The 14,366-nt window shown below is 32.9% G+C and overlaps 1 protein-coding gene across 1 annotated transcript; it reads left to right on the top strand.

Moving 5' to 3' along the window:
* Positions 1 to 6,944: 6,944 nt before the first annotated feature.
* Positions 6,945 to 9,097, top strand: LOC120281099. The gene is made up of 5 exons (XM_039288025.1): positions 6,945 to 6,973; positions 7,059 to 7,454; positions 7,570 to 7,723; positions 8,118 to 8,386; positions 8,458 to 9,097. The coding sequence occupies exons 1-5, from the start codon at positions 6,945 to 6,947 to the stop codon at positions 9,095 to 9,097; spliced, it is 1,488 nt and encodes a 495-aa protein (XP_039143959.1).
* The last annotated feature ends 5,269 nt before the right edge of the window (positions 9,098 to 14,366 follow it).

Below are 14,366 nucleotides of genomic sequence, written 5' to 3'. Positions count from 1 at the left end.
GGTTAGGATATCATTAAAAGGGGTTTTTGGCCACCCTTTCTCCACCATAATCACCTAGGGCTTCAAGGAGGCTAGAGAAGGCAGAACTGAGGGGCAAATCCAAGGGGAGAAGAGGAGTGCTATCAAGGAGAACATCAACGAGTTTGCCGGCACGTATTCGACAAGCCTTCATCAGCACCTTTTAGTCAACATTTCAAGGGAGTTTCTTTGGTTTTGTTCATGTTGCATATGTATATATTTTTAGATCTCTCTTTTATTCATGTTGAACTAGACTCCCAAGGTCACCAATATGCCGGTAAACCTTGGGATGAACTTGTTTGTATGGATGCTTAGTTTTCTTTGAATGCATGTGGTTTGATTTTGTGATTCAAGCTTTGTGTTCTTTGATGTGTTGAATTGCATAAGAACTCTGTGGTTTAACTCCTAGGTTGTACTTGGATGCGCAGGATGCGCCTTTGTATTAGACTCACATAGATTGAAAGGGATCCATGTACGAATACACCAAGGGATTCGGGTATTTTGTACCCCTCCAACTATTAAGGATGAACATAGATCTGTGTTTAACCCTGATTTGAGAATTCCCTATCCGCATTGCAATCATAGGGGCATTTTGTCAGAAGAAATTCTGGACCAATACTCATACAGGATTAGGGGTAATCACATAGGGATTCGGGATTATCTATTTAGGGAACCTCTTGGTCCAAATTCACCACTGCCTTGTAATCTTAGCATTCTCAAGCATTAGTTGCCCCTAGGGGATCCGCCCATGATCGTTCTTTCCTCTAGATTTTCCACTCTTTCATCCTGACATATTTGCATTCTCCTTTAGTAGTTCTTATATCATTTTTGCTAGTTTAGGACACTTGCACTCCGGTTTGTAGGCTAAACAACAAGTAAAGAGGAAGTAAGAGTAGCACCTTGGCCCCGTGGAATATGACCCCTGTGTCGCTCAAAGAGTATTACTTGACGACCCCATGCACTTGTGGGTGTTCACATTATGATACAAAGAATATCTAGTTTTCAACTAAATTGATGAGCAAAATTCAAGCTTCCTGGGAAAATGATATGCAGTTACAACTTAAGATACAACAGCTATAACAAGGGAATTCTCACTACAACAAAGTTGGTCTATAGCGACAAAATTTAGCGGCAAATTTATAAATTTATCGCTATAAATTTATTTAGCGGCAATTTTTTTATATTAGTCGCTATGGATATATTTTTAAAGACAAAAATTTAAATTAGCTACTATATATATATAAATTTATTTATTATTTTTGAAATAATAATTTTTATAACGGCAAATCCATGTATTAGCCGCTATATATATATTAAATTTTAAAATTATAATTAAGCATATAGCGACAGTTTTTTTTTATTAGCCGCTATAGATGTGTTTTTAGCGGTAAATTTATAAATTAGCTACTATAGGCACAAGATTTATTTAACAATAGTTTTTATAACGGCAAATCCATCTATTAGAAGCTATATATATTAAATTTTAAAAATTATATTTAAGGGTTGAAAATGATCTTCACTATTTTTATCATTTATTTAAATAAAAATTATCTATTGAAAAAAATTTATTATTCCGAATTTTATAGCTAATTTTTTATTTTAAAACTTTTAACCAACTTTGAAAACTTTTAAAATTTTATTTATTTATTTATTTATTTATTTATTTATTTATTTATTTTTAGATATTCCATTATCCCAATTTTTTTTATTTTAGAATAAGTGATTCATTTTAATTCTAATTATTAAAAAAATTAATAAAGGTGTATATTAATTAACTAAATATATCTAGAAATTAGGATTAGCGTGATCATTAAGCTAAATATTTTAATTAAAAAATAAAATTAAAATTATTCACATAAAGAACTTGCAGTTCTTCTTGATTAATTTTAAAAAGACCTATAAAAAAACTCACTTAATTATATTTATATCTCTCGAGTTTTAATTAATTAACTAATTCCCCTCAAAATTTAAAATAATATCCATGATGTAATTTCCCAATTGTTTTCACTTTATCACTTATTTTATTTTAATATTTTTATTTTCCTTATTTATTTATCTTATCATTTTTATTACTAAAATAAATCGGTGATTATAACAATGGAAAGATATCCAGTAATACAATTCAATATTTTTAAATTTTATTAAAATCAATTTTGTTTTACAAAAATTAGCTAAAAAGCTCCATCCCATTAAGCAAACCCACTCTTTAACCTAATCCTCATACGTGTCAAACTCTATTATTCAAACACATGTCCCATTTTCTCTAGAATTTTCTCTTAATTTTAGAGAAGAGAAACAAAGAAAAGGGAAAGAGAGAGAGAGTACCACAATGTGAGAACGGCGGCGAGAGCTTCTTCTTGCGATGTTATTTGAATATTTGGAATTGAATCGATCGTGTTTGCTTCTTTGATTGATCGAGAACACCTGATTAGGCGCTGGAATCCTCTTTTTGGATCAAATTTTCGGTAAGAGTTGATGTATTTTGTTACTTTTAATCGCTGGATTCTCTGTGAATTGATCTGTTTTTGAGGAGGGATTGGCTTTCCGATGATGCTAAGCATTTTTTGAGTAAGTATTTGGTTAGGGAGTGTGGGAAGAGATAGAGCACTGAGGAGCTCATTCGAAAGATCCGCTTTGTGAGTTTCAGCGAGGTTCGTGGAGAAGAAGATGAACCCCTAATTGGTTGAGTTCTCCGATGAGTACTTTGCATCATGAGTTTTTGGGACTCGCTTTCTGAGGTTGATGATGAACAGGAAGATGTACTGGAGATTGTGAGAGTTTTGGAGATGGAGTTTAGTGATAGTACCACTGCCGGTGAGAGGGATGGAGGAGCTCGCCGGAAGTAGTGGGGGTTGGAGTTGGGATGATGAGGATTGGGTGTTGGTTAGGAGCTTTGGTGGAGGGATTAGTGATCAACTTCTTGTTGATGATGATGATGATGATGATGATGATGATGATTCATTGAATTCATCTTGTTTTTTTAGGAATAGGAATAGTAATTTAGTTGATTGTACAGAGGTGAAGCAATACTCCAATTTTGATATTTAGAATCAAAATTGCAATGACTATTTCCTTTCATTGTGTTGATTTTTTGTGGCTCATAGTGGGTAGATGTCTAGAATATAAAAGAGATGGGTGTGTTATTGGAAATCTGGTTGGTGCTCTTTTAAACCATTGTTGGAGAAAATTTAATACATGTTTAATATAGAGATACCTGTTTTGTCATATATATGTTGTTTGAACTACAAACTATACAGTACAAGTTTGAATGGTATGTGCATTAGTTTATCTTTTGTGCCATTTATGAGAATCTACAAAAGTTATATTTCAGATGTTTACCATTTCAGATACAACAATGGTTACTTCATGTCTCTTTTTCAATATTTAAAAGGCTTTATGTGCAATGTCTTCTTGCAATGGATGTTGTCCATTAAACTAATTCAAGTGTCAAGTTTGTACTTAGAAACTTTGTTGGTTAAGAACTAATTTCTTACTTGATCTTGCATCTGTATTCAACATTAATCAAAGATAATCTTGACCATTAATAGGATTTCTTGTGTTTTCTATTACTATATGCAGTTTGTTACAATCTTGAAGATTTCTGGTGTTTTTTCATTCTTTCTTTTCTTTGTTTATTTTAACATAACTTGCATTGGGAGGTCAATATAGTATAAATGAATTCTCACTATATTTACAGGAGAGGCTTGTCTGATTTAGAGATAAATTTTCTCAGGGAGGTATTTTTTATATTCATTTGGTACTTCATTTTGTTTTAATTTCAGGGCTGAAAGTTGAGAATTAAAAGAATTCAATATATAGATAGTTCACAATATGTTTTTGAAGGTGCATGGTGACAAAAGGACTCATAGATAATAGAAGTTTAGCAATTTTGGGTTGAACTAGGTGTGCATAATATGTTTGGTTTGAATGTAGCATGGTATCAAAAACCAGGTGAAAATGGTTTCATAATTTCATAGAAAGTATATTTACAAGGTTGAGATAAGGGATATGCATAAGCACAAACAATAGGTTAAACGAACCCTAGTATTCGATTTAGCTTCTGTTTTTTCTCTTTGATTTTTGTTTAAATACCATCTTTTTTTTTCTTCGAATTTTCCTCAGAGCTCATCTTGTATGGAAATCCATATTCTGGCTGAATCCTTTGCCTGCTCCTGCATGCTATTTTTCAGGTCTCAATCTTTTGCTTTCTTTTAGTTTTTTTTTAATTTATTTTTATGTTGTTGTTTTTGATATTGTGATCTTGCCATTGTGATTGAGAAATTTTTTATTTTTTTTGGTTATCTCATTTGAAGTGTAATCTTTTGCTGTGATATTCTGGGTTAGTTAGTGAGCAGGATGTGTTTTTTATTAGGAATTTGGATTGCTGCAATAATTAATAATAAGCTTGGAGTTAATTATTGGTTTTATAATTCCGAGATAATGAGTTTCTTAGCGTCAAGTTTGTATCTAGTTTTGAGAGCCTGAGGTGTTAACTAGAAAGGAAGGGGCATTGGGAGTTCTTGATGATAAATGTGTTTTTAGCCACAATGTAATCTCTTTATAGGAAACATGATATTCAGTTTGCTCTTGGTTGAATTCGATGCTATTGGCCTTGGCCAACTTATTAGCTTACCAATGGGTACCAATTGTTCCATAGTTGATATTAACTATTCAAATCTTTTTTTGGGGCACATAGAATGTGATTCCTGAAAATTGTTTATTTTTAATTTTTTCTTTAACTTGTATCCTATTTCAAAACATTTTAGTTGCTATTTTATCAACTTGGTAATGGACGCTGACTTGACATTGATTGAGGGATCTCATGCAGAAAGGTTTAGGTGGTTGATTACACTAGCACAGTGCTAAGAATTGTGGGTTTCATTAAGAAGCAATTAGCTAGAAGCTAGAGTTGCAAATTGTTACTGAGGATGATAACGAGCTAGATTTTGTTGGTTTAGTCGTCTAGTGTTCTTATGTTGTTTCTGTATCATATTCGGAAATGTGAAGTGTTGGGTCACTCAACTGTTAGAGTTCCTATCCTTTCCTTGCTTGTATGGTAACTCACTTTTCAATAATGCTGACTGAATGTAGGTTGAGACTACATCCATGGAATAGAGTTGGTAATTGGTGGAGATGGAGACAATTTTCCAATAGGTTATATCTTTGAGAAAAAAAGATGAAAAATATTCTTTTTCAGTGAAGTCTTGTACTGTAGCACAAATATTGAGACATTCCATCCTTTATTACATCCATCTACTCAGCTGTTTTGACTCCATTCTACTCCATTTTTTTTCCTCTCTAGATGGCATTGTCTGGTCCCCAAAATTCAGGCATCCCTTATATAGGATCAGATCATAAATTAGCTCTTGCTCTCTACTAATAGTAGTCAATCATCGCCCACAAGTGCTCCTTCTGATACAGCATATTGTAATCATATCATTTAACGTGTGATTATTCTCTACGGTATTACCTTCTCACGGCGACTTTTTTTTTTATGTCTAAAGATGCATTTCTTTTGTCTTTTATGCAGGTGTTTTTTGTGTTATTGTGATGCTTGTTATTACAATGTAGTCTTCTTACTCTAATTCTTGAGAGGAGGATCTAATGGTTACCTTAGTAGTTACTATATATTGTAGAATGTGTCCTCTATTTGGGTTGGAATCATGAAAATTTTGTGTGTTTTAATTTGCACTTGAGATTTTGTTTTTGTTTTTTCAACTAATCTAATTTTAATTAAATATTATATTTTAAATTAAAATTATGATTTTGTGACGACATGATTTAAGGAACCTGGGTTGAGGGGTTTTTTTTAAATGAAAAAAATTGGAAGCAATTAAAATTTGATTTTTGATGAAGTGTTGGTGAGCTATGGAATTTATTGTAGGGCTGAATGATAATTAGGAATAAAAATGGTTAATGTGATAATAAAAACACTTGCTTAGAAATGATAAAAAAATATTAGATTTTAATTACGTTGGTACCAAAACAATTTGATTTTCTAATTATATTATTAACAGCGAATATATAATTATATTATTTTAATATTTTAATTCACATTGTTAATTACTATATATATATATATATGCATATATAACTATATTAATATTTAATAATCTAAACCAAGATTTTTTTTTCAAGCTGCAAAATAAGCCAATATGACTTAGCAATTAGTTTGAATAAGCACACCAAACATGGATGCTGTAAAAAATGTTCTAGCAAGTAACTAAAAATCCTAGAGTAAGAAATACTGACCAAAACTATCTCCATTGACTATTATACAATGAATTTTCTGCTGCTTCTATGCCATTATGCTAATGATGTTGCTTCCTTGCAACTGTAATTGTTGTCATTGCATTAACTTTTCTCAATTAGCAGGTCCATAAGATTCTGAACTTGATCAAGGATGAATTTGTGAATTTGTGAAACAAATCAGGGACACCTTTGAAGGTAATGTACATATTATCTTTCAATGGTGTTCAGTTTTCATTCCTATCCCTCTATCCCCTCCCTATTACCCCCATTCCCATTCCTCTCTTCATTACCCTCTCATTTCTATTCCATCATCCAAACGCACCCTTAGATTAAATAAGCACACCGGACATGAAGCAGCAAATACTTTCTTTTTATTATATATATCATCACTGAATAGATAAAGGAATGTTGTGAATTTTTTCTTTTGTTGGATTTATTTTTTTCCCTTATTAATTTGCTACTTTATTGTTAATTTATTTTTCTTAATTCTTAGTACATCTATTATCATTAATTAAGTTTTGAAATCATGTTATTTACTAGTATGACAACATGAACTTTATACAATAAAAATAATGTCAAGTTTCAATATTGAAATTTTTTTTTATTGATTATGCCATACAAATTATAAATCAACAAAGTAATTATTATTAAGAAAGGTCAATTGTGTTGGCGGCATGGATAAAGCATGGATGTCTAAGTCAAGGTAATTATTATATTCAATAAAATAAAACTTCATTATTTTTTTTATATACCATATTTAGTAAGCATTACATTATTATATGTTGTAGGCTGAGTGTTGAATATGAACAAGGAGTAAGGGAATTCTTGGAATTTGCATTTTCCAATACACTATCAAATCAAATATTGTGTCCATGCCAAATATGTGTCAATAGTGTTCTTTTGACCAAGGATGAGGTATACGAACATCTTATTATTAATGGTATCTTGAAATTATACAAAAATTGGTATGAACATGGAGAACAACCATCATCTTCTTCAAATCCAAATATTTCACATCATGATGATTTGTCAAGCAATGTTAATGTGCATAAAATGTTGCAAGATACATTTGGTATATCAAATGCTGACATGAGAGATGAAACATCTCCTACTTTATCTCCGGGAGGGCCGAATAATGAAGCTAGTCAGTTTTTTAAACTTCTTGAAGATGCAAACAAAGAGTTGTACCCAGGATGTTCTAAATTCACAAAACTCACATTTATTGTCCGGCTTTATCATATAAAGTGCTTATCAGGATGGAGTAATAAATCTTTAGATTTGTTGCTGGCACTTTTGAAGGAAGCATTCCCAGAGGGAGAGACATTACCAGAATCCTTTTATGAATTGGAAAAAGGTTGTTAAAGACTTGGGTCTTGATTACAAAAAGATAGATGCATGCCCTAATGACTGTATGCTATATTGGAAAGAAGCTACACATGATGAGATTTGTAAGGTATGTGGAGTTTCTAGGTGGAAGCAAATGCAAAAAAATTTGGGAGCTACGACATCTTCAGAGGTGAAAGAAAAAAAATTTCCTGTAAAAGTGTTGCGGCATTTTCCTCTAGTCCCTAGATTACAGAGATTGTTCATGTCATCAAAAACAGCCTCACTAATGGTATGGCATGATCAAGATCAAGTGAAAGATGGGTTTTTAAGGCATCCTGCAGATTCAGTAGCATGGAAAGATTTTTGATGCTAAGCACATGTCATTTTCTTCATAGCGCCGAAATGTAAGGCTTGGTTTAGCAACAGATGGCTTTAATCCTTTTGGAACCATGAGTGTCTCCCATAGTACATGGCCTATCATATTGACCGTATATAATTTACCTCTGTGGATGTGTATGAAGCAACCAAACCTTATATTATCATTATTGATACCTAGTCCACGTGGACCGGGGAATGACATTGATGTGTATTTACAGCCTTTGATAGATGAGTTGAAGAATTTATCGGAATTTGGTGTTGGTACGTATGATGCACACACTAATCAGTCATTTGAAATGAAAGCAGCCTTGTTGTGGACCCTCAGTGATTTCCCAGGTTATGCTATGTTATCAGGATGGAGCACTAAAGGGCGTTTTGCTTGTCCTTATTGTAATAAGGACACATGTTTGCAGTATTTAAAAATAGTAAAAAATTTTGCTATATGGGTTATCGTCAGTTTCTTGATTCTAATCATGAGTTCAGATCAGATAGAAAGTTTTTCAATGGACCAGAAGAGTTCAAGGTCATGCCAAATCCTCCATCTGCTACTCAAATTTTAAAACAATTGGAAGGTTTTCAAAATGAATTTGGGAAAGGAAACTCTAACATGGCTTCAAAACGGAGGAGACAAGAACCAAAAGATTCTAAAAATTACTACAATTGGAAGAAAAAGAGTATATTCTTTGAACTACCATATTGGGAGCATAATTTAATACGGCATAATTTGTATGTGATGCATATTGAAAAAAATGTATGTGATAGTTTTCTTGGAACATTACTTAATATAGTGGGAAAAAGTAAAGATACACTGAAGGCTCTTTTAGACTTGTGCGAGATGAATATACGAGCTAATCTTCATCCAGTTGGGGTTGGAAATAAAATGTATATTCCTCCTACATGCTACACTATGAATAAGCAAGAAAGGGAGAAATTCTGTACTCTATTGAAAAATGTGAGAGTTCCAGATGGATATTCTTCAAACATTTCTCATTGTGTAAATCACAGAAAGATCGAAGATAGTAGGTCTGAAAGAGTCATGATTGTCATGTGTGGTACGACAATTGCTACCCATAGCAATCATGAGGAACATTATCAAAAAGCCGGTTATAAGAACTCTTGTTGAATTATGCTCATTTTTTAGAGAGTTGTGTACAAAGAAAGGATCCATAAGGGAACTTGAAAAATTGCATATGTCAGTTGTACGAACCCTTTGCAACCTAGAAAGGATTTTTCCGCCATCATTCTTTGATGTGATGATACACCCTAGTTGTCCACTTAGCTAGTGAGGCAAAATTTCTTTCGGACGATGCAATATCGTTGGATGTATCCTATTGAGAGGTTTGTTGGTTGTTATATTTAGGTTTTTTATGTAGATTATAATATGTCTTTATCTAATTTATTTTCTTTATAACCAATTGTTGTGTTTTAGATATCTTCTCACATTAAAATCATATGTTCGCAATCGAGGTAGACTGAAAGGTTCAATTCGTCAAAGGCTACATGCAGTAGGAATGTATTACTGCGTCAAGATATTTTGAAGGGGATTATACAAGGTTTTGTAAGCTACCTCACAATTATGATTTTGGAGACCAAGTCAATGGTCACTCTATTGGAAAATCTACAACATTCACACTTGATCCTATTGAGTGGAAATAAGCACATCAATACATGCTATTCAATTTTTATCCCTTGGTTGTTAGTATTCGGTAAGAGTTAGAATTTTATGCCTTAATACATGTACTAAGTTTTGAAAATGTAACAAACAAATTGTTTATTTATTCAAGGAACATAGCGAAAATGAAAAAGGCGTAAAGTGCGGGATTAGTGCTTATGAGCTTGACAAGACACATCACAGGAAATTTGATGAGTGGGTATTTCACAAAATCTCGAATGTGCAAAATGCTTTCCTTGCCTCTTTCGAAGTTTGCACATTTAGCCAAAGGTCCGGATGTAGTAGCTGAAGTTATAATGCTTACATTTCGTCAATGGCTTCAAATTCTATGTGAAATCTCGGGAGCACGTAATAGGAAAACACAGAATAGTGGAGTGGTTGTTGTTGCTTCAACTATGAGTTTTGCAAGTGTAAGGGACAAAACCCCTATCGAGAGTGATATAACATATTTTGGAGTGTTGAATAATATTATCGAACTCAACTACCTTGGATGGAAAGCGTATTGTATTGTTCAAATGCTGAGTGGATTGATGTTACAAAAGGAGTAAGAAGAAGGATGATTTAGGTTCACTCTTGTGAACTTAAATCAATTGTCTACTATTTGGAGCAAATGAATATGACGAGCCCTTCATTTTGGCATCTCAAGCATTACAAAGCTTTTTCTATGTTGAAGATCCTTCGAATCAAATTGGCATAGTGGCTATTCAAGCAAGACCAAGGGATTTTTATGACATGCAAAAATGATCCCTCAAAATGAAGACTATTTGCAAAAGCATACCATGTAAATGAAGTAAATTTAGAGGATGAAATTCTTAATGGTGAAAATGACATAAATTGGGAGTGAGGCGAGATATGAAAGGAGTAATGGTTGATGAATCTCTCGCCCTTGTTGACATGGATGCTTTGATAGAGGATACAAATGATGAATTTGATGAAGAAACTAATTAAGAAATTTGATTTATAAAGGTTTGTTGGTATTTCATAATTTATATTTATCTTTTGTAATCAAATTTAAAAAGTATTTTATTCATCAATATTAACTTTTATTAACTTTTAAATGATATTGTCTCTATTGTGTTGTAGCTAAATGTGGCTCTATCTACGAGGCGTGGTAGGCTACGTGCTGAAGATACAAGACCCACTTAGTCTAATTCAAGCTTAAGTCACTCAATAAGCACAGAGCATACTCTTGATCCTATACATGATGGGTCTACTTCTGATTTAGGTTAGAATATTATTTAAATTTATTTTGATCAATCACTTAAATTTCATGTAATTTTAAAAATTCAACTATTAGCATATAATTTTAAAAATCATTTTTCAGGTATTCAAAGAATGTTGAGAGGTCGTACAAGATGCGTGAGAAATTATGGAATCAATGATGGAAACTCATCAAAAAGGGTAGTCCTTGCCAATAATAGAGGATAACTAGTCGGTGATGGTACTCGAGAGTTGGGTCAATTTCAAGATACTATAGTGCGTGAGACCTAGAGTTTTTCCTTCAATTCATGGATTTGGAGGCATGTGCAACAAGAAAATAAGGAGAAAGGTGTGGCAAGGTGCGGGTGTATTAATAATATATAGGTGACTGTTGATAACTAAATCAAATTTATGATATTTTACTTTTCTTATGTTTATAGGATGTTTTGATATTGAGAGTACTCTCAAAGAGTGGGTGCTTCTCATCATTTAACAAGAAATGTAAAGACTTTAAATGTCAACTTAAAAGGACACATTACAATCCTTGAAAAGGGTGATAAAATGGGTGCAGAAATCATCATATGGAGCTAGAGCAAGTACAATGGGATTGGTTGATAGATTTTTGGGAAAGTGATCTTTGGAAAGGTATTCATAACATGTTTAATGATCATATTTTTCAATTTATGAAAATTTTATTTATATGTTTTATATTTAACCATTTGAGATTTTTAGATGCGTGAGGAAAAAGCATAATAAATTGAGAGAGCAAGTAGACATATGCCCTCACACATCTAGTACAAAATGTTTTGCAAGAAGATTTTATGAAGAGTAGAAAGTCATGCTATTTTAAATTTCCATTCTATATAAAATGTTAGGATTAATATAAAATTAATTTTTGTTGCATTAGGGTATCCATAATGCTGGAGTAGAACCCTCACGCCTTGATATGTTCTACATATTGCATAAAAAAAAATGAGACATTTGTTAATGCCGTTGCAGGAAAAGATGAAGTGTCGTATTCAAAAACATATTTTACTTTACATTAACTTCTTGCTTCATAGAGATTACAATTGTTTTGTAGGTCAATTGAATACTCTTGTATCTCAAACTACCTCTTCATATATCTTAAGCTACTTTCGAGTTCCGTAGAGTTGCCATATCATGGTATCCTCGCTTTACTTCTAACTTTTGTATCAATGAAGGTGTTTTCTTATATGAGGTTTGTACATTTATCCTTGCTTTACTCAGTTATCCTTAAGAGTGCAAATTTATAACATCTTTATACATATAATAGAAAAATTCCTCACCTTATCAATGATAAGTTAAATGTGTTGTTTTGTCGGTTGATTGTTTACTTTCATGAGCGAGGAATCAAAGTGGAAGGATCACACTAATTGGGCTGATGTTGAAGAGGTAGAAGCGGAGGGTTCAAGAATATGAGCAATTTCTATTTTATATCCTCATCTTCTTAGATTTTTATTTACATTCATCATTGGTTCTTTCTTTCAAGTGAAGAATTCCATTTTTTGAGAACCATACTATTATCTTGCATATTCCTCAGCAATATTATAAGCTTCCGATAAATGTTTCTTCACAACTTTGATAGTTCCATTAGAGAATCTAACTTGGTTTGTATTTGAAATTTTTGTTTATAGGAAAAAATGAATTTTGCAGCTAATGAGGATGCTCATGCTATTGTTGATTGTATCAAGGTAAGCAATTGTTCACTATTGAATGAACATCACGAGATCTCTGTTTATCATCATGATAACAAAAACGTAAGTACAAATGGTTCCTCAATTATTATTGAGCAGCATGTGCTTGAGAATTGCCATCATCACCAACTCAGACCTCTTGCTTTGTACTTTCGCATTGGTAGAAGCATCACGTAAGTCGAGCATTATGGTACAATTGTGCATGCCTTTTTAACTCATAACAACACATTCATTTAGCTTTCTCTTTTTACTTTTTGAAATCCAATTAATTAGCCTTATTTGGTTCTTATTTAATATTCTGTTCTTATTTAATTACATAAAATAAAAGATTAAAGGTTAGGGTGGGATTTGATGTAGTGTGATTTAGCTATCATTCCTTGATGAGAGAATGAAATCTGTTCCTCCTTGTTTTTTAACAATGTAATAAAACATTCAAGTTTGTCAGTTTAGATTATAGCTCTCTTTTGTTGTAGTTCCTTTGGTGGAGACTTAAATTTCTTCTCATTGATTATGGGAAATAATTAGCATGTAATACAAGAGGATTGCTTTAAGGAAATGTAATGTTGCTATGTGGATGCTAAGGTGGTTTAAGTTCTCAGTGGTTTAAGTTCTCAGTGTTTCGACGTGTTTGACGGCTATTGATTAGCGAGACCTCGGCCCCTCCGAGTATCACCATCACCACCTCCACCGGCACCCATTGAGCAAGCACAAGTAGTAGCAATAGAGCCGGGCGTGACACACGGCGCTTGATTAAGTCATTTTTATTTCTTTATCTACTTTATTTTTGTTTTGTTGTTAGACATGCATTATTCAGAAAGGATTTTCCTTCTGAGTATGTCTTTTGTTTTTCATTTTGTTGTCTCGAGTTGTATTCATTGCCTTATCTTTTATCTATACTCGAGTTGTTTTAGTTTTATTGAGCTTCTTGAACCCCTCGTGTATGTGTGCAGATGGTCTTGTCAGTATGGGAATTGAGAACTAGTCATGGACATGGCCAATGTGGGCCGTGTGTGCTTCACAACCCGTTGGAACTTTACTCCCAAGGATTTATCTCCATCAAACGCAACACTCAGAGTCAGGGGAGTATTGTTTCAATTGCCACTCTCATATCTATACTTGATTGCTTTATTTTCTATTGTGCATGTATGGTACATTTGGGACAATGTACAACTTAAGTGTGGGGGGAAGTTTCATAGTGCACATATCTTTTATATTAGTTTGATTGTTATACATGTTCATTTAGCCAATGGCGGTTCACCTTAGTTGCAATGATTGTATTCTTGAGTTTAGAAGAGTTTTTAACATTGAATGTTCTCACGCTCTAGTTTTTACTTGAATTTCTAAAAAGTTTAGCCCGATTCACACTTGTTGCACTACTCACTCTTTTTAAACTCTTTTTGGAAACTCAAGTTTGATGTTAAAGGACTAGTTATAGTTGTTTCTTTTTGTTAATTTCAGTTTCATTATTTAGTTGTGCTTGTTGGGTGGAAAGAGCTCCCACCTATGAAGTATGAAGCTACTCTCATAAGTCGGATACTAGTTATATCCTAATGAGAGAAAGAGCTATCTCATGGGATGAGTGAAAGCTACCACCCCGGTAAAAAGAGCTACCACCTTGAAAGTGTGAAAGCCACCTTAGCGGCCGCTTTGGAAAGGGCTACCTTAGAGGATGTGTGAAGCTACTACCATCTTTTTAAATTTTCATTACTTTTTGTAAATAAATAAGTCCCTTTTACTTAGAACTTTGAGGAGTATACCTTGGGTTAACTTGAGCGAGTTTACACACACTTACACGATTTCGGGTT

This window comes from Dioscorea cayenensis, chromosome 17, assembly GCF_009730915.1.
Source record: "Dioscorea cayenensis subsp. rotundata cultivar TDr96_F1 chromosome 17, TDr96_F1_v2_PseudoChromosome.rev07_lg8_w22 25.fasta, whole genome shotgun sequence".
NCBI lineage: Eukaryota > Viridiplantae > Streptophyta > Magnoliopsida > Dioscoreales > Dioscoreaceae > Dioscorea > Dioscorea cayenensis.
The sequence above is the reverse complement of the archived record's forward strand: the minus strand, read 5'-3'. Positions and strand labels throughout refer to the sequence as shown.

Coding starts and splice junctions, on each gene's coding strand:
- LOC120281099 (XM_039288025.1), top strand. CDS start 6,945: ATGGATAAAGCATGGATGTCTAAGTCAAG. Junction 6,974..7,058: donor GCATGGATGTCTAAGTCAAG/GTAATTATTATA, acceptor TATATGTTGTAG/GCTGAGTGTTGAATATGAAC. Junction 7,455..7,569: donor GAAGATGCAAACAAAGAGTT/GTACCCAGGATG, acceptor GCACTTTTGAAG/GAAGCATTCCCAGAGGGAGA.